Source organism: Emydura macquarii, unplaced genomic scaffold (assembly GCF_026122565.2).
Source record: "Emydura macquarii macquarii isolate MOO-44397 ecotype Brisbane River unplaced genomic scaffold, CSIRO-AGI_Emac_v2 contig_2988, whole genome shotgun sequence".
Taxonomy (NCBI): domain Eukaryota; kingdom Metazoa; phylum Chordata; order Testudines; family Chelidae; genus Emydura; species Emydura macquarii.
This window is the reverse complement of record NW_027133125.1, coordinates 3,299,312-3,325,878: the sequence shown is the minus strand read 5'-3', so window position 1 is coordinate 3,325,878 and position 26,567 is coordinate 3,299,312. Positions and strand designations below refer to the sequence as shown.

Below are 26,567 nucleotides of genomic sequence, written 5' to 3'. Positions count from 1 at the left end.
TGAGTCAGCAGTGTGCCCTGGTTGCCAAGAAGGCTAATAGCATATTGGGCTGCATTAGTAGGAGCATTGCCAGCAGATCAAGGGAAGTGATTATTCCCCTTTATTCAGCCCTGGTGAGGCCTCATTTGAGCATTGTGTCCAGTTTTGGGCCCCCGACTACAAAAAGGATGTGGAGAAGTTGGAGAGAGTCCAGCAGAGGGCAACAAAAACGATTAGAGGGCTGGAGCACAAGACTTATGAGGAGAGGCTGAGGGAATGAGCCTTGTTTAGTCTGCAGAAGAGAAGAATGAGGGGGGATTTGATAGCAGCCTTTAACTACCTGAAGGGGGATTCCAGGGAGGATGGAGCTAAGCTGTTCTCAGTGGTGGCAGATGACAGAACAAGGAGCAATGGTCTCAAGTTGCAGCGGGGGAGGTGTAGGTTGGATATTAGGAATAATTATTTCACTAGGAGGGTGGTGAAGCACTGGAATGGGTTACCTAGGGAGGTGGTGGAATCGCCATCCTTAGATGTTTTTAAGGCCTGACTTGACAAAGCCCTGGCTGGGATGATTTAGTTGGGGTTGGTCTTGCTTTGGGCAGAGGGTTGGACTAGATACCTACTGAGTTCCCCACTAACCCTAATCCTTTATGATTCTATGACACAGATAGCCCAAGTCAGTTTAACTCCTCCCAGGAATGCTTGGGCTAATGTCTCATGTTCACTCACCTTGTAGCAGTAATCCGTGGCTTCAGCTGTTTCAGAGAAACTGGCTTGAGAAAGACCTGCTTCGCCCAGCACTTTTATCTTCTCTTGAATCATAGGCCTGTGGGTAGATAACAAGTACCAAACATTACCAGAAAGAAAAGTGGTAACCTTTAAAATGTCACAGGCTCCTTTCTAGGTGGAGGAACACATCATTTACCAGGAGAGGCAAGGTGGATAGGACATTTTATTGGACCAACTTTACTGGTGAAAGAGACAAGCTTTCAAGCTTATGCAGAGCCCTTCTTCAGCTCCGAGAAAGGTATTCAGAGCATCACAGCTATGGGCTGGTCTATGCTAGAGAGTTTTGTCGACCAAAGTTGGCTTTTTTCAGCAAAACAGCGCTGGTGTACACACTGCAATCAACCCCCTGCCGACAAAACCGTCCTGCTTTTTCGACAAAATAAAATCACCTCGACGAGAGGCGTAGAGCTTTTTTCGGCAAATTTTAAGCGACAATGCGTCAGTGTAGGCAGCACTGCCCACGGTTATATGGCTGTAAATGGCCTCCAGACGTATCCCACAATGCCCATTATCACCGCTCTGGTCAGCAGTTTGAACTCAGCTGCCCTGCAGCCACCCGCCCCTCCCCTTTCAAAACCCCAGCAAGTTTTCAAATAACTCACCGTGGAGAACTCACTCCACAGCGGCAGCAAACACAGTCCTGCCCTAAACTACAGGGGAGGGGTGTAACTCCTGGTGTGCTGTGCAGAGCTAGGGAGGGAGGCGGGGGCTGTGTCCCCTTCCCCCCGGGTGTATCGGTCTCAGCTGAGCTGGGGTGAGATGGAGGACACCAGCTGTCTGTGCAGCAGCTTCTGTCTCCGGATTGGTTGCTTCCAGCTGCTGCTGTCTGAATTTAGAGACATTGTGTGGACACATTCACTGTCCCCCAACACACACACACACACACACACACACAACCTTTCCTCCCCGCCCCCCCCACACTCTCTTTCTCCATCCTTCTTCCCCCCCACACACACACACACTTCTGTGAGCTTCTTGTGTTTGTGTTCAGCAACGTCACTGGGCTGACAGGGCAGCTGAAAGGCAGCTTCAATCTAGTAGGATGCCCATGGAATGGTGGGACTGAGGAACCTTCATCATGTGATGCTGTGCCTGCCCCACCATGGGGCACTGCAAACCCTTCCCAAAGCACCCTGCGTGCAGATGCACAGTGGGACAGCTACCCACAGTGCACTGCTGCCTGTGTCCACGCACGAGATGGTAGTGTGAAAGCACTCCACTGCCACAAGGGGACAGGGAAGACATGCGACAGTGGTTTAATTACAGCGGTGTACGCTGGCAGAACTTGTGTCCACAAAACTTTCTAGTGTAGACATAGCGTAAGGGTAGAACTGACAAGACATGAACACATGTTGCAAGAGACCATTCAAGGAGAATTGAGCAGTTAACACCTCTACGATCATAGGACAGAGGGTATGTCTTCACTGACAGCCAGATCGATTTATCCGGATCGGTGGAGCGGACGTGAAGACCCGCTCAATTAATCTGGAAGTCGATTCAATAAAATCACCTCCGAAAAAAAGAGTAATGCTGCGTCGACAGGTACGCATCTCCCGTCAGCACAATGTAGTGGTGACAGCGTGCAGAGCAGACTTTAGGAGGTTGACAGAGATTACGCAAACTACTCTACGTAGTTTGCGTAACTCCCGCTGACTGCCACCGAATTTGCCAGTAAGTATAGACCAGGCCAAAGGAGAGTAAGGCTTGGTCTACACTCCCAGTGAGAAGGAGCCTCCAGACTGCCGGGCTTCCAGTGGGGGGACAGCTGGGCTCTAGCTGGAGCCCCGCATGCGCTCCCACTTTCCTGTGAATTTCACAGCTTCAGCACCCAGTTGTGAAATTGACAAGAATGACAGTGGAGGTGGTGGGGAGACCGGGCAGCACCTGTGCTTCGGGTGGGGAGCTGAGTGCCAGGGTGGAGGAGGGAGAGCTGTGCTCCCTGCAGATAGCTGAGAGCCGGGGTGGAGCGGGGAGAGCCAGGCTTCTGGTGGGGAGCTGAAGAAGGCAGCCAGCAGGAAGCCAGGGGGAGCTGTGTGCGGAGCTGAGAACCTGGGCTCTCAGCCCCCCACATTGACCCTCTTAAGTCAGTGCAAGCGCTCCTGGTGAGGACGTTCACCCCTGACAGAAGGAGGGTAGTGTGGACATGAGCCACCACAGTAATTACTGCACTGGCCGTAAATCAGCCTACGTTTGTAGCGAAGACTTGCCCTTAGGTTACAGATTGTCGTCATGAGCCATAAAGACACGGGATTTATGAAGTGCACGGTTTTTGCTATCTAGCAGAGTTATCAAGTTAAGTTCCGAGGCTCGTCTTTTGAAAGTGTGCAGGTTTCCTTTGAGGATGGGGACTGAGATATCGGACACGGAGTGATTGTTTTGTGAAGAAAAGCGTTTGCTCATGGGTGATATGGCATTTTTGCCTTTTATCATTTTTCTGTGCAAATTCATTTCAGCATAGAGTGATTGTCTGGTCACCCACATAGTTGTTATTGGGGCATTTAGTGCATTGGATGAGATACACAACATGTTGTGATAGGCATGTGTAGGACCCAGAGAGCTTGAGAAGTGTGTGGTGGTGGATATTGATCATCGTAGCAGTGGAGATATGTCTGCAGATTTTACATCTGGTGTTATAACTGGTGCTGTTGCCACTATGAGGTGGTGGATCCTGGTCTGTAGGGAGCTTGCTTCTGATGGTGAGGTTGGGGGATGGGCTGAAGGCCAGCAGAGGGAGTTTGGGAAAGATTTCTTTCAGGATGGGGTCACCATTGAGAATGGGCTGTAATTGTTTAATGATACCCCATATGGGTTCCAGTGGGGGTTGGCAGGTGACAGCTTGGGGTGTGCGGTTGGAGGGCTTTTTTCCCCGCTGTACTGAAGAAGGTTTTCCTCAGGGTATTTGGGAGGCCAGTTCCACAATGCGACCTACTTCTCTGGTGGAGTGTCCTTGCTTGGTGAAGGCAGTTTTACGTGTGTAAAGGTGTGCATCTGGGACTTTCTCCTTGGATCATATGTCTGTGGTATCTGAGTCCCTGGCCGTAGAGAACAGATTTCTTGATGTGTCTGGGGTAGTTACTGGTTCTGTGGGTTTCTTGTGGAGAGCTGTCGGTAGGGTTCCATTGCTGAGGCTGATCGTAGTGTCCAGGAAGTTGATGCTGGTATGGGAGTGTTCCAGAGAGAGCAGATGGACAGGTGGTGGTGGGCGAAGTAGTGGTGGAAATCTCTGAGGGAGGTTGGGTCATCTGTCCAGAGGATGAAAATATCATTGATGATCTCAGTATATCATTGGTTTTGTGGTGTCGTTTACCATGAGCAGATGAAAAGCCATTGTCTTCGGAATATTGAAATGCACCAGCCCTTTCATCTTAGGGTAGACCCCATGCTAGTAGAGCCAAGCAAAGTCAATTTCCCTGTGCTGCCGTCTGCTTGCATGCACACCCCTAGAAGGCTGTGTTAAACTTTGGGCACCACAGGACCAGAGATATTAAGAGAATAAAGCAGGAGCAAGGATTAGTGGGGCTAACTGGACTGAGAGCTAATTGCGTGCAGTTTAATTAACTGACAAATAAGAACGTGTGACTGCAGTCTACAAATAAGGTTGGAAGGTGGGAAGCTCAATGTGGAAAGTGCTTCCAGAGGGCGGTACGGGGAGCAATAGGATCCAAATTAAAAGGGAAAATTTAGGCAGAATAGCAGGAAAAATTCACAACAGAGAGATCTGTTAGTCTGAGCAATCGTCTCCTGATGGAAGCGGTGGGAGCACCAACTCATCCTACTTTAGGCATTTCCAGGGCACACCTTAGAATAGTGTAGGGAACAGTCTTGCACCAGCCAGCAGAGGGAGCTGTTGACTGAACAGGTTTCATTCCCATCTCCAATTCCTAGGATTTGCAGCACATGACAAGAAACTAGGACGTGAACATCACCGGAGCACAATTAATGACCCTTCATTAATAAAATGCCCTCATCTCTCCTGGAATTGGCATGGGGGTGGGAGTGGGGGAGGAAGGAGGATGAAAGGATAAGTATGTCCTTTTGTGTAAAGCACATTTCCTTCCAGTCAAGCACTAGTGATTGCATGGACGGCACTTTACAAATAAAAAGCAAAATTACTGTCATTCGCTTTTCTTGAAACGTGGGCGACGTGTCAGTTTCCAGGTCCTCGTGATGCAGGGCCGTAATTATGTGCAATCATGATATTCTGGGAACTGTATAAGTTCACTTCAGCTCATTTGCTCTTTCAGATGAGGTAATGGAAATACATAATTCCGGACATTCAAAGGACCATCTGGTGGATCATTTTCCTTCATCTATTGCAGGTCCCTTCTCTCACAGCACAGAGGATTTCCTAGATTCCCTCCCCATCACATCATACTCCATTGGCCCAAATAAGCCCTGCGCATCCCACCAACCTTCCTGCAAGTTAAAGAGGGATGGATTGAGTTCTCATTGGGGCATGTCAATATCCCTTCGTGAGCTGATCATAGGGTTTTGTTGAAGAGCGACATGAGAAGCAGCAGAGCAGGCTTCCTCTGCATGCTCAAGAAATCGGGACCCAGACAGTTGTAGGGGCCTGATCTGCGCGGAACACCCTCAGTCCCCGCTGATTTCACCTCTCAGGAAGCACTCAGACCCCATAACACTCTGTGTTGCAACCAAGAAGCAGCCAGACTTCCTCTCCCTATTCCCAGCCTGTGAATGTTGAGATACATTAATCCTGCTCTAACATCTCAACCACCGCTCTTTGCCTGATAAATAGGTCTATTTTTCCGGCTTGTCGCCCTCAGTTACAAGGCAGACTGTTTACAAGACTTTGCCCTTCTAGAAAGCCTCACCCCAAAACCAAAGCCCTTCACAAATGTCACTCCTCACAGCACCCCAAGAACACGCTACTGTCACCCCATTGTACAGAGAAGGAGACAGGCACAGAGAGGTTAAATAACTTATCCCACGTTACGCAAGTCCCCAGGAGCTAGACAGAGAGCTGGACGGAGCCTCTTCCACTCCCTACCATAAGAAATCATCCGCTGTGCCTTTAGCCACCAGGTAGTGAATGTTAACAGAACTGGTTTGTCCAATTCGATGTGCCCGATCTTCTGCTTGGATCAACACCTGTATTTAAAGAAACAAAGCAAACAAATATAACAAACAGTGTAACACACCAGAATTTACAAAACTGGACCCAGGAAATTGGGGCCTGTCTTTCCTTATGCTTACCTACTCCTATTCATACCCTACCAGCACCAAGAGTCCCTACCAGAGATCAGGGCCCAGCAGAGAGCCATTCCTGTCCCCAAAGAATTTATAACCTAAACAGACAAGCTGCCCAATGGCCAGAAGGATGGAAGAGTTACCATCCCCCTTTTACATATGAGGAACCGAGGCAGAGAGAGTTGAATCAATTTGACCAAGATCACCCAGGAAATCTGTGGCAGAGCAGGGATCTGAATTCAAATCCCAGTCCTAGGCCAGCACCTGAACCACAAGACCTACCTTCCTCTCAGACATTTTCTTTGGATGTCCGCTAAACAACCTGCTGCTAAAGGAATTTTCTAGAGAAAGCTTCTCTGCTAAAAAAATTGTTTTCTGCATCACCAGAAGTGTGGGGGGAGGGGAGACGGGGAAAATTAAAATTAGCACCATGAAAATACTCCTACAATTTTTCTGAGGTATGTGGGGACTGTTGGAATTCCAGTCCTGAGTATAACCGCTCATTCAAATGACACATTACATTCAGAGGGACCTCAAACTGCTCTACAATTTGCATATATAGAGATTATTTACTGAAATGCAGCTGTTTAAGGGGAGGAATGCATCGGTTGTTTTATGGAGCATGGCTATTCTACTCTGCAGTTTAAAGCAGGAAGTGAAGCAGAATGAGAGGCAATGTGGCCCAGTGGATAGAGCCCTGACTGGGATTCAGGAGACCTGGATTCTATATGAAGCTCTGAAACCAGCCTGCTGAGTAATATTGGGCAAGACCCGTTGCTTCTCTGTGCCTCGGTTTCTCAATATGTATATGGGGCTAATATTCTGACAGCCTCCTTTGTAAAGTGCTTTGAGATCTACTGGTGAAGAGTGCTATAAGAGTGAATTATTATTATTATTCAACTCAAAGGGCTGGTGAACGTTAAGCAAACAGGAGGGAATCTGGCCAACGCACCAGGATTAGCATCCCGCCTTCTTGAAAGCTGCACACTTGGATTTCTAATGACAAGTGGTCAGGTCCTTTGTTTCGTGTTTCAAATGAAAGACAGCACTTGCAACCCAGCCTGCTCCCTGCCAACACCGTGCTGGGGTTCAGAACTGACTCAGAGAACGCTGCCACTGAATGAGTCACCAGTCCCAATTCAGGCAGCCTTAGAGGTTTCCTCCTCCAGTCTCCTTTCCTTGGAGGTTTCCAAGCCAAGCGCTAGCTCAGACTAACTGATCGATAATTGTACCAAGTACGCATGCTCTTCAGTAACGTCTTCCACCACCCCATTTTCATAGCTCGGCATTTCTGACGTCATCTTGCAGGCGGATCAAAGAAAGAACAGATCTTTGTGGGCCAGCGGTAAAATTGGTTTAAATTGAGACACTTTCCTTATTATAAGGCACAGTTCAAAGCTGTGATCCGATCTGCTGCCCTGACTGGATGCAGAGAAGCAGGACTGGAGCACATGGGCTGCTGAAAAGAACAGCATTAATTTTCTTTAAGTAATTAAAGAGAGCAGTATGCAGAATGCAGAGCATCTTTACAAGGCGCTGATATGCTCCCTCCATTACTGTAGTATCTGAGCACCTCACAATCTTCAATGCAATTCTCTTCAAACCACCCCTGTGAAGGAGGGAAAGGCTATATCCCCATTTTACAGCTGGGGAATTGAGGCCCAGAGAGACTGAGGGTCGACCTACACCACAGACCAAGGTGTAACCGTGCAGTAGGTAGGCATGCCTGCGCTGGCTTTGATCTAGCTACTGCAGGTAAAAATAGCAGTGAAGATGTGGCAGTGCGGACCCCAGCACGAGCCAGCAACCATGTATGGCCCTAGGGTCCCCAGCAGGCTTGTACTGGGGAAATGAGCTCATGGGGAAGCCCAGGCTGCCACATCGCCATTACTAGTATTCCCTGCGCCAGCTAGATTAAAGGTAGCAGGGGTATGTATGTGCGTTTAATAGGAACTTCTGGTAAATGTTCATCCCTGTTTCTCTGCTAACATAAAAACAACGGGCTGTTCCTTCCACACCAGTAGAGTAGCCTGTTCTGCTGTTTGTGTGGATTTCACCATTAGCCTGATCTGATATTAATAACCAGTAATGTTACTTCTCACTGGCAGCCAAGCTGGCACCATACGGACACAATCTTTTATGTTACTAGACTACAGGCTTGTAGAAGATTGCGCTCGCTTCCTGGAGCGCTCCCGGAGGCCAGATGTGGAGCTGCTATTCCCTTCAGCTCCCAGCGCCCGGTCAGCCAGCTACCTGCCTCTGCAGCAATCGTCTGGAGCTCAGCCCTCCACCCGCGTCACACAGTCCAAACCCCTTCCAGGGCGCAACCAACAGAAGCAGTTCTTTGCCCTGCAGGGCCAATTACAAACCAAACAGTTTCTTACCCTTCTGGGCTAAATTCCCTCTCCGGAACCAAACCAGCAGGATTCCTTCTGAACTCCTGCCATGGACTGTGGCCAGCAATGGGCCCTGGCCCAGCCTGATTCCCTTAGCTATAGCCTAGTGAGCATCCATCCTTACACCTCTGACTCCAACCAAGAACTGCTTTTGCTAGCAGCAGCAGGCAGCTCCTTTTATTTCCGACTGCTGGGCCTTGATTGGCTGCTGCTGGTCCCCAGCCCTTCTAGCTGCTGGAGGACCAGATCTCAATGGTTCCCAAAAATGGCTGCTGCCATGATGACTCTCTAGGCAAGCCTGGAGGCCTAATACCCACCACTCGTTTCCTTTCAGGAAGCAGTTTCCTGCGGCGGGGCCCACTCCTGGAAGGTGCAGCGTGCCCCTTGTAAGAGAGTGTGCACCTTTATCACAACTAAAGTCAAAAGGCGCTAAGTTACTCATAGGATCAGGTCCCAGGAATCTAAATCAATACACAGTAAAATATTGAAGCTGCAGGAACTCGCAAGCCTAACGAGACAGTGGCTGGAATAGGAGGCGTGAGCTCAGATATCCTCTTCATCCCTAGTTATTTGCTGCTAGATGCAGAATCCCCCGCGTGTCGCTGGGGTTCAAGGAACATGCCGATTAAAATGAGATGCTATGGATAATCGGAACGCCCTAATCCTAGAGAGGGGCACAGAAGGTCAATATTGATGATGGGCCCCTTCAGAGCAAAAAATCTACCAACTGAGCAGTTCTCGTGATCCAGTACTGGAGTGCTTCCGAGACAGGGAACAATACTTCATATCGCTTTTGAGTGATCCCCACTGGCTGACTTCACTGGCCTCAGCAGCCAGTCCAGTCAGCTGGGGTTGCAGCAGTCTAAAGGTGTTTTGGGGCTTGGAAGCACAGAAGAGCAGTAAGTGGGGAAGGAAAAAGAAAAATCCTGGATGATGCTCCTCTAAATTCCTCTCCCTACCTCCAAAGAACCAGCACAACACTATTCCATTTCCACACTTCAACACTACAAACAGTTCCCTTTTTCAGCAATATGATTGATCAGTACAATAATAATAATAATAATATAATACCCCCTTGCTCTTATATAGCACTTTTTTTCAGTCGCTCACAAAGCACTTTACAATGTGTCAGTAGCTTTAGCCCCATTTTACAGATGGAGACACTGAGGCACTGAGAGGGGACATGACTTCCCGAAGGTTACCCATCAGGTCAGTGGCAGTGCTAGGAATAGAACGCAGGTCACCTGAGTCCCAGTCCAGTGCTCTCTCCCATAGAGCCCGCTACTTTAAGTTATGGTAGTAACTTAGTTTCCCTTACACCTGGGTTCCAGAACAACTCTGCAAACACCACCAAGTCAGCAGAAGAGAGGGTCAGGCCCATGTTTGCAGCAGTGAGGGATAAGACAGCCACAGAGTGCTTCTCGGAGCACTGGAACTTCTGACACAGAGACTGACGCTCAGCTGAAGACGTGGAGCCATCAATGCGAATATACCCAACGTGCTGAGAGGAGGGAGCGGAGAACAATCATTAGCCAGTCTTCATTTTCCCAAGTTTTAGAGGATTCCCCCCAGTGTTTGTGAAGATCAAAAAACCCATTGAGCTAATCTACAGCATTTTGTTAAATTTTAAATGCATCGGCAGGGCTAAAAAAAAATTAAAATTTTATTTCAGCATTTTCTAGTGCTGCCATTAGATTTGGGCATAAATGCACAATTCAGAACCAGCATCACTAGCCAGCATCCCCGCCATCCTTCATCCAGGTCACTATTATGGCTAGGCCCCGGGAAAGCAACAAGGCTGCAGAGTCTGGGTCAGTGAAAAGGAGACATAGAGGAAAATGTTCAGTGCAGAACTAACTGTCGCCCACATATGATGCTGCAGCCGCAGTTAGCAAACCATTTTCCAGGGGTTTCATCACCGAAGAGGAGCGGTGCTGACCCCACAGTACCCTGTCCGTGTCAGGGAGGATGAGCAATTGCCCAGGACTACCCTCAGAGATCTCTCAGTGTGAAATTACCGAAACCACTTCCTATCTACTACTGCCAGGTCTCACAGCCACCACAAAAGCTGGTAGATTGAAAGAGGCGTGGAAACGTGATCTCTCCTCCTCACTAGAAACAGGAGAAAGATCACAATGCGGCTTGTAAGCATAGCCTCCATGCAGTAGCTAGGCACAAAGTCAGAGCAACATGGACGCAAGAAACGAAAGGAACGCAGACGTGGCTGGGGTTGGTTTGTCACTGCCTTCTCACCACCTTCTCTGAAGAGCCGTGAAAAGCAGCAGTGGCAACATTTGGTACTAAAACAGCACTTCTGAAAGCACTGTGCGCACACCTCTCCAGCTGGTGATGAGCACCAAGAAACATCTGCAGCAATAGCCCTCAAGCACACAAAATGTACCTCCTCCCGGGCAGTCTCAGTCTGGAGGCTCAGTTACCATGGCGAGGGGGTACATTAGAGATCTCAATTAGAAAGTTATCTGTGTCGCTAACTTTCGTAAAGTAGCTGACCTGCCAGAACTCTTCAGCAGCTTTGAAGTTGGAACAATAATAAAATTAACAGGAACCTGATTTAATAATTTACCTTTTTCTCCAGTTCTTCGCTTATTGCATTCAGTACAATCTTGTGATGAGCAAACACTAGGAATTTGTCTCTCCCACTTTCCAGTAAATCCAGGATGTATTCACTGTATTAAAACAAAAAATCCAAGTTATATTACTGATGTCTTTGTTGTCCCATGCACACTTCTGTTTCAAATCCTAAGAGATATTGTTCATTTATATGCAGAAACCAGGAAACTGGTCAACAAAAAATAGATTTCAATAATATGTATTGATTCATTACTTAGATACCCACTTATAAAAAAGATCTAAGGACACATCACCAATTATTTTTCTGGACATCTGGCCATTGAAAGACAAATGTATCTATTTTTATTTATATGTCTCTTTGAAAATCACGCTTGAAGACACAGACTGGCCCAACTTAAAAAGTCATTTCTATTTATCTGTCTCTCCCATTCATCCATTTGTATTTCTAACTAGGCATCTTGTGAAACATATAATGTTATCCAGTGGGCAATTACCCACAACACATTTATTTAATGCTGTTGTTCAGAGAAATTTCCTTTTAGAGTGACAACAAATTCATCAGGATGTCTTGAAACTTATTTTTCGGTCAACTAAGAAATATAGAACAGCTTGTTACATGGAAAGCTTATTGAAAGTTATTTACAAATTGTTGGGAACAGGTCAATCGAATTTCAGCTTGTAGCAAGGATACATGGCTCGGTGGATTGATAATAAAATAAGGACTATGAAGTATTTCACTACAAGGTCACTGTTTTCAACACAGCCCAGGCCAGTATGACGGGGGGGGGGGGGGGGAGGAGGATGAAGGGGGGCAGACTCTGTGGCAAGATGAATTTAAATTCTGCAGCCAAGTGACATCAGACCAGAAATTCTACAGCAGCTCAATTTAATTCAAGACTTACACCACCGAACGTATTTTGGCTTCTGCGGTTCTGTTATAGTAGAGGAGTAGAGCTTCCTTCTCCTGTTGCTTCTGCAAAGAGGAAAAACACTGCATGTCAGTTTCTGACCTGCCTTCCCTCCTTGGTGCCGGCAGCTCCAGCATGTCTACTCCTGCCAATGGGCACTGTGCTGTTGAGCCCCCCCATGTGCTACCAAAATCCTGCCCTTACCACCTCCTCCAGTGGGACTGCACCAGTTCTACTCAGACTGGGGAACACCCCAGAATGGAGAGAAGTAAATTTGCCCCCAACTGAAAATTAAAGCTGATAAAACTGAAGGAATACTTTCTCAAGTGAATTGTATTTTTATTTCCCCAAGAGATGATGTGTATAAAGGGCCCTGTCTGCACTACAGACATAGCCATACTTAAGCACAGTTGTGGCCAAATCATGTCATAACTTGCTTTTTTCTTACTGGTGCGGACAGAAAAATGTGTTATAACCAAGTTAGAGAACCAAGTTTTAGCACAGATATCTACCAAATGGTCCAGCGGCTAGGGCACTTGTGAGACCCTGCTCTGCCACAAACTTCCTGCATGACCTTGAGCAAGTCACTTGAGGTACCTCTATGCTGGAGCTGGAGGTGTAATTTCAAGTAAATTTCAGTAAGCGCTAGCTTTGATTGAGCTAGAATGCTAAAAAATAGCAGCCTGGCTAGTTGTGGAGTACAATCCCATCCAAAACCCTTGGTATGTACACGGCATAGCTAATTCGTCCTGCCGCCCACACTGCTGCGATTTTCAGTGCACTAACTTAATCAGAGATAGCACGGGTAAATTACCCTTCCAGCTCCAGTGTAGACGTAACACTAAAGTCTTTCTAGGCCTCACAGCACCATCTGTAACATAGGGATAATAGCAGAGGTGTTGTGAGGGTAAACTGAAGTTTGTCAGAAGCTTAGATACTAAGATCATAGAATCATAGAAGATGAGGGTTGGAAGGGACCTCAGGAGGCATCTAGTCCAACCCCCTGCTCACAGCAGGACTAACCTCAGCTAAATCATCCCAGCCAGGGTTTTGTCAAGCCGCAGCTTAAAAATCTCTAATGATGGAGATTCCACCACCTCCCTAGTAACCCATTCCAGTGCTTCACCACCCTCCTAGGGAAAAAGTTTTTCCTAATATCCAACCTAGACCTCCCCGATTGCAACTTCAGACCATTGCTCCTTGTTCTGTCATCTACTACCATGGAGAACAGCATAGCTCCATTTTCCCTGGAACCCCCTTTCAGGTAGTTGAAGGCTGCTATCAAATCCCCCCTCATTCTTCTCTTCTGCAGACTAAACAAGCCTGGTTCTCTCAGCCTCTCCTCATAAGTCCTGTGCTCCAGCCCCCTCATCATTTTTGTTGTTCTCCACTGGACTCTCTCCAACTTATCCACATCCCTTTTGTAGTGAGGGGCCCAAAACTGGACACAATACTCCAAATGTGGCCTCACCAATGCCTAATAGAGGCAAATAATCACTTCCCTTGATCTGCTGGCAATGCTCCTACTAATGCAGCCCAATATGCCGTTAGCCTTCTTGGCAACCAGGGCACACTGCTGACTCATATCCAGCTTCTTATCCACTGTTACCCCCAGGTCCTTTTCTGCAGAACTGTCCCCAGTCTGTAGCTGTGTATGGGATTCTTCTGTCCTAAGTGCAGGACTCTGCACTCGTCCTTGTTGAACCTCATCAGATTTATTTTGGCCCAATCCTCCAGTTTGTTTAAGTCCTTCTGTATCCTATTCCTACCTTCCAGGGTATCTACCCCTACCTTAGTGTCATCTGGAAACTTGCTGAGGGTGCAATCTACCCCATCCTCCAGATCATTAATGAAGATGTTGAACAGTCCCAGGACCGACCCCTGGGGCACTCCGCTTGTTACTGGCTGCGAGCTAAACATCAAGCCATTGTTCACTACCCGTTGAGCCCAATGATCTAGCCAGTTCTCTATCCATTTTATAGTCCATTCATCCAACCCATACTTCTTCAACTTGCTGATAAAAATACTGTGGGAGACCGTATCAAAAGCTTTGCTAAAGTCAAGGTATATATGATAAGCTCCACAGAAAAGTCAATTAAAATAATCAGCTCTCCAACATGGTTATAATATGCATTTTCTGTCCACAGAGGCAAAAAAAAAAAAAAAAAAGTTGGCCACAACTGTGATTTACAACCCTGTCTGTTATGTCTATAAGATAAGTGGGGCTTATGAGGCAAGACAGGAGAGTAAATACAGAGGAGAGAAAGACCATAAATAGAATGAAGAAGAGATAAAAGGCAACCGGATAAGGCGAATGACAGGAGAAATGAAAGATTGATATACAGCATGACAAGATGAAACAGCTGAAACTAAAGAAAGGAGGAAGCTGACCTGTTATATGATTATTGATGTTTTATGTTCTTGGATACCCAAGAGAACCATTTAAAAATAGTACCCTCAATAACATCTGCTGTACATTTTGATGCTGATCTAAGAATCTGGGAATTGTTTTCCACTGATTTAAAAAAAAAAAGTGAGCTAAAAAATGCCCACTAGCCTTGAGAAATGGAAACACCTGAAATATCAACAGTCCATCATGGTAACAGTTTCTGACTCACACTTCTGTATCCTTTGGCCATCTCCTTTGCAGAAGCGGCCAGCTCAGCCTTGGTCTTTGCATTAACGCCTTCAGGAGCCACCACCACCATTTTGCGCTGCTTTGCGGGAAGCTGGGAGAGCACGTCTGATTTCAGACGCCGGATCATGATTGATTCTTCAAGCAAAAGCTTCAGTTCTCCTAGGTTGGAAGATCTGGAGTAGTCCCAGCCCCATGGCATCTGGGGAAGAGCAAAGCATGATCATCAGCAACAAACATCACAAGAACCTTTAAGTCAATTTCGATCAAGGGGATTTGGCTAGGGAACAAACTCTCAGAAGAGAAGAGGCAAAACCAGAGTCTGCCTGTCTTCAGGAAATGCAGCAAAGCCTTCCTCCATTGAAAAAGCCTTTCCACATAAGAACGACATTCAACGCTGATAACCCCTTCTACCCTCCAGTCCTTATGCCAAAAGCCATACTCCCAGCAGTGTTTTTCCCCCGAAAAGGAAGAAATACCATAGACTCCATGAAGTCCACTGGGACTTTGCTACTGCTATTGATTTTACATGCGAGGTGCTCAGATATTATTGGAAAGTCAACGGCTGAGAGGGGCAGGAAGCCAGAAGATTCCAGGACAGTGGGGAGGGCTGGGGCACCATCTTGGCTGTCTTGGGTGAGGGGACATTGGTGGAAGGAAGGACGACTGTGTTGCACTGGATTCAGGTGTGTGAGAGCCTGGGAACAGGTCTGCGATGGACACTGCTAGACTGGGACTTGAGGTGAACACCCAAGGGAAGGTGAAGGTTGAGTAGCGGAGGAGCAGCACATCACCAGGCCAGAGGTCCAGAGTAAGCAGCCACCAAAGGCACAACATATTTCATCAGGCTAGCGCATCTCAACTGTGTGTGCATCACTGGGGGGACTAGAGGCCTCAGGCGAGGCGGCACAAACCGAGGGGGGGACACAGGCAAAGCTTTTGGGCACCTCCGGAAGTGCGGGAGGAGACCATGTTGTTTCACGGTTGTTGAATTCCCTTAAATCCCCCATCCCCTTTCAGCCCATTGTTCTGTACCTATTCCCTTGCCTGATATGCTTTTATATAAATGGTTACAAAACTCCTCAGGGTGTAATTGGGTTTTGGTGTCAGGGGCTTCCAGACCCACTTAAGCAAAGGGGGCTAATGCCCGACCCGAAGAGGAATAAGTGCAGGCTTGCTTCCTTAGGACACCTACCAGCACTTGTGTCCTGGAACAGTTGCTTTTCCTCCTAATTCCAGACCCTCGGTGTGTAAGTTGTCCTGCACACCCACTGAATGCTGAATCAGCACACGTCCCCACTTTCCCTGTCTCCTGATCAGCTTACACCTGATGTGTGATATACACCACCTACTTCTGCTACTGCCAAGTCTGGCTCAGAGGCTTCCCTGTAGCATGCAGGAAGCAGGTGCAACTCAATTTAGTCATGGCTCAGCATAAATCAGCTCATTCTCCCGGCACCTTCCACTCCTGGCATCAGTTCTGCCACTGCAGCTTGCCTTAAATGCTCCCATTACTTCCTTCTTCCAGAAGCTGCTACCACTATGCCTAATGTATCCTCCCAGATCTTGGGTACAGAGAGGAAGAAACAAGCTGTATTCATAACATCAACCTCATCTCTGCTGTGACCTCTGTCCTTTCATTCCCCCTCCCAATCTTTATCAGCATCCTTCACCATATAAAATGTAATTTAGGTTATAGGATCCTCAGGGTAGGGTCCTGTCTCTTTCTGTCTGTAAAGCAGCGTGTTCTCCCACTGCACTGTACTAAAAAGAACAAAACAACAACGATGTAAAATCAGATTACCTGCCTCTCTGGGGAGATGGTGAAGGTGAAAGAGTTAATGTTTGTGAAGTGATCTGAAGATGTAAAACTCAGCACAATCAGTATTTTTTCCCAAACTGGAGAACTGTTTATTTGGAAACCTGATTTTGAAAACCGCTTTGGATGTGCTCTCCTGAACGTCACACCATATTGCTCTCTTATCTGCTTCAGCAGAGAACAACTAAGTCGACAACCAATGCCATTAAAATTGATATATTCGCCAATTCAGATGCCTCAACACGTTTTCCCCTCTCCAGGCTACACAAGCAATGGGGATTTTAACTTACTTATAGTCTTTAGTTCTGGGATTAACCTTCGTGCCCTTCTCTGAATCATGTGAACTGCTACAACATCTAATTTAACATAATGTGGTGATCAAAATTAAACAGTGTTGTAAATGGAATTTCAATCGAAAGTTGCTTTCCCTCATCAGAACTCCCATATAATCCTACTCTGCTGTTCCAGCACTCGGATGGATTTATTACAGGGACAGAGAGCAGAGACTTCCGCTGAAATTTCACAAATGGAACCATGGTCTATTTATTACTTATTTACTTTCAATTATAAAAAAAAAAAAATACTGAAAACTGATTGTGCAAAATCATGATTGTGATCAGTGCCAATTCTCACTCTTGCTGGTGGTCTCTGGAGAGGGGCCAAGGATGGAGTCACATCTCAAGGTCGGAGTCTTTATCTTCGAGGAACTCAGTGGCCCAGGCCCAGCATATCAAATAGAGCCAAAAGCTCTGGAATAGAGGTCTACTCCTATAGCCCAGTGGAGTTTTCTATCACAAGGGTAAAGCGTGTCTGTGCAGGAGACAGAGCTTCCTCAGGAGCTGATCCGAGACGAACAGATTTCTATTATTATTGTTGTTATTATTAATTATTGTAGCACCTAGGAGCCCAGTCATGGACCCCATTGGGCTAAGTGCTGTACAAACAGAATAAAAAGGCAGTCCCTGCCCCGAAGAGTTTACAATCTAAGGAAACATGGACCATCACAAACTCATCACCTTCTGCTCCAAGCGTGAGGCACACTTCAACCTACCCTCTCTAAACACAGACACAGACAGCATGTTCATTAAAAAAAACCAAACCACCACCAACTCCCCTTCTCCACCCCAGAAAAGTAAAAGCCTACCAAAACAAAAACACTCCACAACACAGTTCTCCCCCAGGCGAGCACAGGGAGAGAGAGAACGAACCACACGTGACAGATGTAGGTCACACTGCTTAATGCCTGACTGGAAGCCACTGACAGGAGAGTGGCATAAGATGGGATGAGCCATTGACCTCTGTGACATCCGAAGGCGGACAACACTGCTTAGGGAAGAGGCACATAGGCAGGAAAGAAAAGGATGCTAACGTCATCATGATGCAGTACCACTGAGCGCATTGTACCTCCTCTGAGCAGACTTCAGTCACTGGCCCCTTTCATCACACTACAGCTCGCTTCCGTTCAACGTTAATGTCTCCGTCATTATATCATTTAGATAAGGAGCATGATTTGCCACTGCTTCATGCCAATGTTACATGATTGGTTCCTGTGGTGTTACACTGGCATCATACTGGAGTCACACAGTAGTAAATGTAACTTTACCGCTATATCATATCTATACATGAATTTTAATAACAAATCCTACCAGTGAGTTCCTCGTGGGTCATTTCTAGATAACTGAAAATTGAAAAGGTTATAGTTATATGTTCAGTAGGACATGGTGTAGAACAGTAGTCTATTATTAGAACGATTAAAACATACTCTGATACCTTCTACTGAAAAAAAAAAAAAAAAAAAAAGGAAGAAATGAATAGAAGTTGATTCTGCCAACACACCCATCTGGCTTTGGTCCATAACATCCCAGAACAAAATGCTTCCACTGGGAATTTCTTATCAAAGTGTTAAAGCATCTCACTTGAGTCAGTAAATTTATTACACTGTTAACAGAAGCTGCCAAAACTTTACAAATTCAGAGCATGTGCTGATCTAGACATTACTTAATTTTTTTATTTGTTATTTGCCAACCTCAACCAGTTTGACGAATGGCTTCACAGCATCTAGTTCAAGAAACAGAGCTGAGTTGAGCTTGTAAATAAACAGGTGACATTTCATTTGTTGCATTTTTTAAAAGCAGAGATGCCAGGGAATTGGATCATAAACCAATAAACTCTTGTTTTATATCTTTTCTTATTGCATCTGCCAGAGATTTGTAGTTTTCTACCCTGAAACTAAATCAATTCTTTTAAATGCTGAAATGCCAGGATTTTATTTTAAATTAAATGGTTCAGGTTTGTCAATTTTTGTTTAATGTAACGATTACAACAGGATTTATTATTAGTAATAACTCTCATTTATAGAGCACATTTCATTCCAGTGGGTTTCAAGATGCTTTTCAAACTCTCTCTCGCTCTGTTTAATTCCACTCACCAGCACAGCACAGCTGCCTCTGCGATAGAAAGCAGCACCTGTTTTAACAGTGCACAGCAACGCTACACCAGCAGCCTCGGACAGCAAGTGAACTCCACCCTCACTTCCAGCTGAAACTGAAAAGAGGAACTTTAGGGAGGCAGAACAGTCAACAAAATTGGAAACTGACCAGGACACTGGGCTGAAAACCCTGACTCTTCTGAGGTATGCAAAGGAACCAAAAATGGCCAGAATCTTGGTTGTGTCCCAGCTAAAAGACCATACCGCCCAGCGCTATATTGAGTGAATGTCTCAGTCCTGACCTGCAACATCTGGGCATCTTCCTTTGACGTTTCTCATCCAAATACTAAACAGGCCTGACCGTGGTGAACTTGTGAGGTCCAAAGAGAGTGTCTCGCTTGAGGGGGCATGGCTGCAGGCCACGGATTAAGTTCTGCACGCACAGACAAAACACTCCCATTAAAAGTAGGACCTGATTCTCTGTTCTTAATTTGCCCTACTGTGCTGTGGGATCATAGCACACTGAAGGGAAGGTCCCCCTCTGGTTTGGCACACTGTGCAGGTTGAAGAGGGCACTTCAGCTTAGAACTACCAGAACCAAAACCCTGCATCCTCAGAGGCTTCTCCTGATATCTCCCTCCTCTCCTCAGCACCTGCTGAATTATTTGCACTACAGAGATTTACACCAAAGCCAGTCTGACACCAAGGGGGGGAGGGGGGAAATCACACTGGATTATTTTATAGCAGATTAACAAACTAACCCCAGGTTTCCTGCCTGGTCCCCCACCACCTTCACAGACTGCTTAGGATCCTAACATGCAGAAATCTCATTCGCTTCCTTCACATCTCATCTACCTAGCTTTCCAGTTACAAAGCAGCCCTTATTCTTTGCAGAATCGCTGACCGAATTCTTTCTAGGTTCACCGTAGCTGCCATCATTCACCAGCATTAACGGCAGCACAACCTGTCTCAAGTGACCGTCTAAAGGAGCAGCAATACTCAGCTGCCTAGTAGAGGTGGGTCTTTCACAATGAAACAGAATTGAAATGGAAACCTTGGGGATGCTTAGCAGTGGCTGTTTAAGACGGGGAGTTGATATTGATGGTGACCCTTCCGGCTGGTTTTATTATAGGTTGCAAGCTCATTTATTTAGTGGTTCAAGCACTGACCTTTATGAGACCAGCCTAATACTTCCCTGCTGCTGAACTCCTAGTAGGAGTGTGAGGAGCTCTAATGTATTTCTTTTAACTCCATGTTCTTCAGCCAACTCATCATTCAGCCTGAGATCCACAGGGCTTGTAACTGAGCTCTATATGGCTTGTCACATGGAACCCTCCCCCACGAGGGTCTCAAACACCAAACCTATTTAGTCCTACACACTATCATTCAGCCTTTTGCCCTGCAGAAAGCCAAAGAGATTAGATCACGCCTTGTTTCCCCCCAGGAGTGCTACAGACACTGCTCAGACAGGAAGAATTAAACAGCTGCATTGAAGATACGCTGAATGCATAGTGCTCCTCTGAAGGAGCCCCACGTTGGGACCCAAGAACCCCTTAAGGCCAACTGGCAAGGAGGTTCCAAGAATATCCCCATTCTGACATGCATATTCTGGTTCACCAAAGAACGTCACAGAAGGTTTTAAATAAAAGCCGGGTTTACGCGGGTCATTAATATTGTTATGAATGGTATGTTCAGATGCCATGCAAGGGGTTATGTCTATATACTGAAAATAGGGCTTTAAAGTCTGTATCCAGGCAGAAGTCAAAAAAAGATTTTCCTCCACACAGGAGTAAGAAATGTGTCCGTCTCTGTCCTGATGTAAATTAAGCATTGTAAACTAACACAATGGATGCCCATTTACATACAAAGTCAGATGCTAATGAAGAGATGTGAAGTCAACAGGGAAGCAGCCCACCGGATAACAAGCCACAGATGGTTATCTTGTCCCTGAGGACAGACAATGAACTTTTGGGGGTATATGCAAAGAAGGCACCCCCCTCATCCTGGAGCTATGAAAAGTAAATAGGCAGTGAGTTTATTTTCATGAAAATGGGATCTCAGCTAACCTAGGTTAAAAACACTGCAGAAGACTTTGGATGAGAAACTTCTTCAGACAGGAGGTTAACATGATAGTGGAGTTTAGTCTCTAAAAAGCAGCATTATGTTAGGATTTTGTTTTATATGTAACCAATTGTTTCCAATATCCTCACTCACTATCTCCAGAATCCCTAGACTTTGCTAATAAATGTATTCTTGTTTTCACTATCAATATATCTCAGGGCTGCGGTGTTAAGTAAAGTGCTGGTCCTGAGCTGAATCTTGTAAGCTGGTGTGTATACTGTTTTGTGGGGGACAAAAGACTTGGTATTTCTGAGGGTAGCCAGCGTTAGGGGCTGGATACCACATGGGAATGATTCAAAGTGATTCGGAGATTTACCTACAAGGCAAAGGAAGGGCTGGCATAAGATCAGAGGAGAGTATGAGTGGCTGAAAGGCTGGCTGTGTCAAGGAGCTAATGCCCAGCTATCAGCAGACAGACTTCCTACAAGTAACAAGGTGACTCAGTCCTGGGTACCCCAAGGACGGTCACACCCGTGTCTAGGGATCCTACGGTGGCTGGGGAAATGGGAGGTTTCCATTCTCTGCCAAGTAAGCTGCACTTTACTAACACTAATGCAGGGAATCTTACAGAACCCAGCAGCTCAGCCCACTGTCCTGACTCCCCGTCCGGCATGACCTTATTTGACATTAAATTTGTCAATAAATTACTACTGAAGCCAATGGGCTAGTCTGAGGCAACGCACTTGTGCATCCCTCCTGGCACCAAGCTAGCCCCAAAGAGAGAGCAGGCGCTTAGATTATCAGGTACAGAGCTCTCAAATGGATCTTCAGTAGCTACTTCAGATGGAATACAGGTACCAAGTTCTCTGTGAGGACTAAGTAGGCCAAAGAGTGACAAAATACCAAAACATGTAAAGCAAAACAAAAATATAGTTAATATTATAGAGGGATGACATTTACCCCCCCTCCTCACATCCCCCCTTATTTTGTACTGCTCAGGCAGTGATTTAATCTCCACAACTCCTTACGGGATGGAAGATGCTATTATCCCCATTTGACAAAAGCCAAGGCACAGAGAAGTTAAGTGACTTGACCAGGGCCTCAAAGGAAGTCCATGGAAGATCCTGGATTAGAACTCAGGAGTTCCTGGCTCCCATTCCAGTGTTCACGCCACTAAACCATGATTCCAAGTACTACACATTTATTTTGGGGGACTCAGGGAGTTAACACGCACGATGCACTGGCACAGACGACTCTTGTAGCTCAGCTCAAACCACTTTCTTATTCTGTTTCAGAATTTAGCAGTGGCACTGGTTCCCACCTCGGCGCCTACCAGGCCAGTTAAAAAAAAAAAAAAAATTTATCAGGGTCTGGTTGTCAGATGGGCCAAAGAAATAATCACACTACTGCAAGAATCAGCTCCTTGAGCACACAGGTTCAGCCCTGAACCTTTTGAATCCAGGCACCAGAGAATTCTCCTTGTGTAGGGAGTGGCATAAAGCTAATGAAGTGGTTCCCATGTCACACCTCCCCCGGCTGCCAGCATGGCTGTTTCTGATTGACCCATAGTTGCTGCAATGGTCCTTGGGAGACAGTGGCAGCCAGCCGAAATTTAAGGGAGCCTTAGTTTAGGCTATTCTAATATATGCCAGAGACCAGCCCGGCAGCCAGGCGGTCCCAGGATCAGGAGGGGGGCGGGGTCGAGCACGAAGGTGGCTGAATGTCTCCATTGCTCCTCTGCCTCTGGACTTTGCAAAAGCGGGGTGCCAAACGATGCTCAAACAGTGAAGTTCTTCAGGCTGTTAAAAACTAGCATTAAAATACATCCGATTAGAAAGTGCTTTCCAGATGGTCAGCCCAGACCTGCAGCCGCTCATCACAGTCAGACATCACAGGGTCAGATCCTCTCATATCAGACTCGCCTACTGCTGTGATGACTGATTTGCCTTTTGGTCTTTTAAGCCAATGTCTCACTAAGGTAGATTTTAATTGAGTAGCTTTGCCTCCCCCAGTCCAATGCACAGTTTACACATAGCACAAAATGCTTCACAGTGGGAGAGCTTTCAAAACACTGCTGTGAGCAAGATAAGAGACTCTTCCTAAAAATTACAGGCAGAGGCTACACGCAGCAGGAGCAGAAATGGGGTGAGGGTCTCCTCTCTGGCAAAGGAATAAGCCGTCTGTCAGAGCTGTACAGCTCTTTGTGATCACATGAACGTGCGCATCCCAGGCTACCTCTTCCCAGTGAATACATTCAGGTACCTGCTTGGCATCGCAGTAGCGAAGTCCAAAGGAATGGAACTGAGGGAAGAAGGTGGGTCTGACAGCCACAATCTGCGAATAAAGCTCCGCAGGACGCGACATGGCAGGGGTTCCTGATAGCAAGATCACTCTTTTGGCAGCCTGTAAAAACAAAATCGAACACGACTGTCATACAGATAACACCACAAGCAGCGTCTGGGAAACCACGTACGCAGCTACTGCTAACAATAAATGCCACCCACAAAAAGGTCAAGTGCAATGGTTTCAACTCCCCTAAGGAAGGAGTGCATCGTCTTCAAAACATTCCTGGCCTTTGCTATGTCTAGGCGCTCATGACAAGTGCTCCGATCTCCACGGGGGGCAGTACAACGTGCTGCCTCTGAACCATCAGTCACGGGTTCAGAGGTGAAGGGAAGTCTAGTTTTATTATGGCACTTTGACAACTGGCATTCGCCCCTCTGCATGTTCAAATCTTACACCCAGCTCAACGTTCCAGTCAGCGTTAGACATCACAGGAAGGCTTCAGACACCTCTAAGGTGCATCCTCTCCTCCAAAATAAATTCTGTTGCAACAAACATGCCGCAGCAAGCCACAAATAGACTGTCCTGCACACAAAAACACGAGGCAGGCAGACAAGAAAAGTTCCAGATGCAAACAAATAAAATAAAACTATTAGAGCCAAATTATACTGCCTGACTCAGGGCCAGAAGAGGCCAACCTGCCAATCTTGGTGGCGCTATAAACAGTCTGTTAGATGTCAAAACCATGAGCTAATAAATAACAATCATGCAGGAAAATTGCATGCAATAAATCAAATGGGAAAAGCCAGCACTCAAAAAAAAAGATTCACCACAAAAAAAGAATTGCAAAGGGAGGAGAAATTCTATTTTATAAACATAAAATCCTCAAATTGCACTTTTGCCCTCTTACCTCCAATAATATCTTGTCCCCTTATTACAAGAGAGCTATGAATTTCCACTGCTCTAATTTCACATACAATAGTCAAATTACACATGCCTTGTAATTTCCTGCATGGTTTAATGCAGGATCATTAAAATAACAAAGAGATTCCTGAATGACATCTATACCAACAGCTCATTCACATTGAAATGAAAAAGAAAATGAAATTCTTTTATCGTTTCAACGAGATCTACCACTCGCCCAAATCTATTCTCTAGACTGATTGATTCACTCACTGACCAAGTCTGGAGGAAGAAGGATTCACTTATCAGCTACCGGAAATTAATTCAGCAGTTCTTTGTCAGATATTTATAGGCTGAAGTCAAAGTAAGTGGGATTTTTTCCCCTATTAAGCAGATCTGAGAGGGAGATGTGGTCACAGCTAAGGTCAGAAAAGTCTCACTAAATGTAAAAAGCCGGTTTTTAAAAAAAAGTGAATAAACCGAAGAGATGCCAGCCTAGCTGACTTCTAGGAGGAAAGCCTAACCCCACCCGGGACAGAAGAGAGAGAGGAGGCACAGAGCGCGTGTGATTCAGTGGAACAACAAATGATAAAACAAACACAGGTGTAGAGATCAAAGGTTCAAAGTGAGCATACCAGGTGGGCACACTAAGCAGAGAACCCCTGACAGCACCCACTGCTCTGCAAAGGAGTTGTGGACACAGCCCAGAGCTCCCCATTGAGTTTCCCTCTCCTGGACTGATGGATGGCCAACTTGGCCAGTGTCAGGAGGAGGCTGACAAGAAGGGCACGTGCAATCAGACGCTAAGCAGGAGGTTCTGAAGGAGCTGGAAGAGGGTTTGCAACATGGCGTACTGGAGGGAGGCATGTGCCAGAGTTTCCTTCTTACTGCAGCCAGGGCAGGCTTTGGGGCGTCCACGAACTGCGCCAGCCACATGCCCACACTCAAAGCTCCACCAACTAAATATCCCTGGCAGGACACAAGTGGAGTAAAGGCTCTTTACTTGCCTCTGCCGGAAGAGATGCCAGGTTGGTAGCCCTGGACACTTATCTTTGTACACCACTGGTACAGCATGTGCAGCAGCAATACAACCTTCTCCACCATGCCCCACCCTGGACCTCCTAGGGCTGAGAGAGGAGGATCAGTCTCCCTGCTCAATCATGCTTTGGATTCTTCAACCACGGGATGTTGTTCCAAGGAGGATTACTAGGAAGAGATGGGATCCACCTAACGAAGAGATGGAAGAGCCTCTTCTCAGACAGGCTGGCTAACCTAGTGAGGAGTACTTTAAACTAAGTTTGCCAGGGGATGGAGACCTAAGCCTGGAGGTAAGTGGGGAAGTGGGATACCGGGAGGAAGCACAAGGAGGAGGGTGAAATAGGGGAGGCCTCCCAGTTCATACTGAGAAAGTAGGGCAATGGGGTAGTTATCTTAGGTCTCTCTATACAAACGCATGACATCTGGGAAACAAGCAGGAAGAATTAGAAGTCCTGGCACAGTCAAGGAACTATGATGTGATTGGAATAACTTGGTGGGGTAACTCACATTACTGGAGCACTGTCATGGATGGGTATAAACTGTTCAGGAAGGACAGGCAGGGGAGAAAAGGTGGAGGAGTTGCACTGTATGTAAGAGTTGTATGATTGCTCAGAGCTCCAGTATGAAACTGGAGAAAAGCCTGTTGAGAGTTCCTGGGTTAAGTTTAGAGGTGAGAGCAACAAAGGTGAAGTCGTGGTGGGCATCTGCTATAGACCACCAGACCAGGAGAATGAGGTAGACAAGGCTTTCCTCAAACAACTGATGGAAGTTTCCAGATCACAGGCCCTGGTTCTCATGGGGGACTTCAATCACCCTGACATCTGCTGGGAGAGCAATACAGCCGAGCACAGACAATCCAGGAAGTTTTTGGAGACTGTTGGGGACAACTTCCTGGTGCAAGTGCTGGAGCAACCAACTAGGGGCCGTGCTCCTCTTGACCTGCTGCTCACAAACCGGGAAGAATTGGTAGAAGTGGATGGCAACCTGACTATGAGATGGTCGAGTTCAGGATCTGACTAAAGGAAGAAAGGAGAACAGCAAAATATAGGCCCCGGACTTCAGAAAAGCAGACTTTGACTCCCTCAGGGACCTGATCAGCAGGATCCCCTGGGAGGCTAATACGAGGGGGAAAAGGAGTCCAGAAGAGCTGGCTGCATTTTAAAGAAACCTTATTGAGGGCACAGGATCAAACCATCCTGATGTGCGGGAAGTATAACATATATGGCACGTGACCAGCTCGTCTTAACAGAGAAGTCTTTGGTGAGCTTAAGCACAAAAAGGAAGTTTACAAGAAGTGGAAGCTTGGACAGATGACTAGGAAGGAGTATAAAAATATTGCTCGTGCATGCAGGAGTGAAATCAGGAAGGCCAAAGCACAGTTGGAGTTGCAGCTAGCAAGGGACTTGAAAGGGTAACAAGAAGGGTTTCTACAGATATGTTAGCAACAAGAAGGTGTGAGCCCCATATGAATGGGGGGAGGCAACCTACTGACACAGGATGTGGAGAAAACTGAGGTACTCAATGA

At 46.5% G+C, this 26,567-nt stretch overlaps 1 protein-coding gene across 3 annotated transcripts in view; it reads right to left on the bottom strand.

The window, feature by feature from the left end:
- Positions 1-26,567, bottom strand: part of SMARCAL1 (SWI/SNF related, matrix associated, actin dependent regulator of chromatin, subfamily a like 1) — a 55,127-nt gene that overhangs the window by 2,506 nt on the left and 26,054 nt on the right. For 2 of the 3 annotated variants that reach the window (XM_067570122.1, XM_067570123.1), the window contains 7 exons: positions 23,081-23,221; positions 14,494-14,712; positions 11,870-11,940; positions 10,960-11,062; positions 9,694-9,876; positions 5,780-5,880; positions 709-805 (listed from right to left, as the gene is read on the bottom strand). In XM_067570122.1, the coding sequence (XP_067426223.1) occupies positions 709-805; positions 5,780-5,880; positions 9,694-9,876; positions 10,960-11,062; positions 11,870-11,940; positions 14,494-14,712; positions 23,081-23,221 (915 nt within the window). The remainder of the gene's footprint in view (positions 1-708; positions 806-5,779; positions 5,881-9,693; positions 9,877-10,959; positions 11,063-11,869; positions 11,941-14,493; positions 14,713-23,080; positions 23,222-26,567) is intronic. The other variant, XM_067570124.1, reaches the window with a different exon arrangement.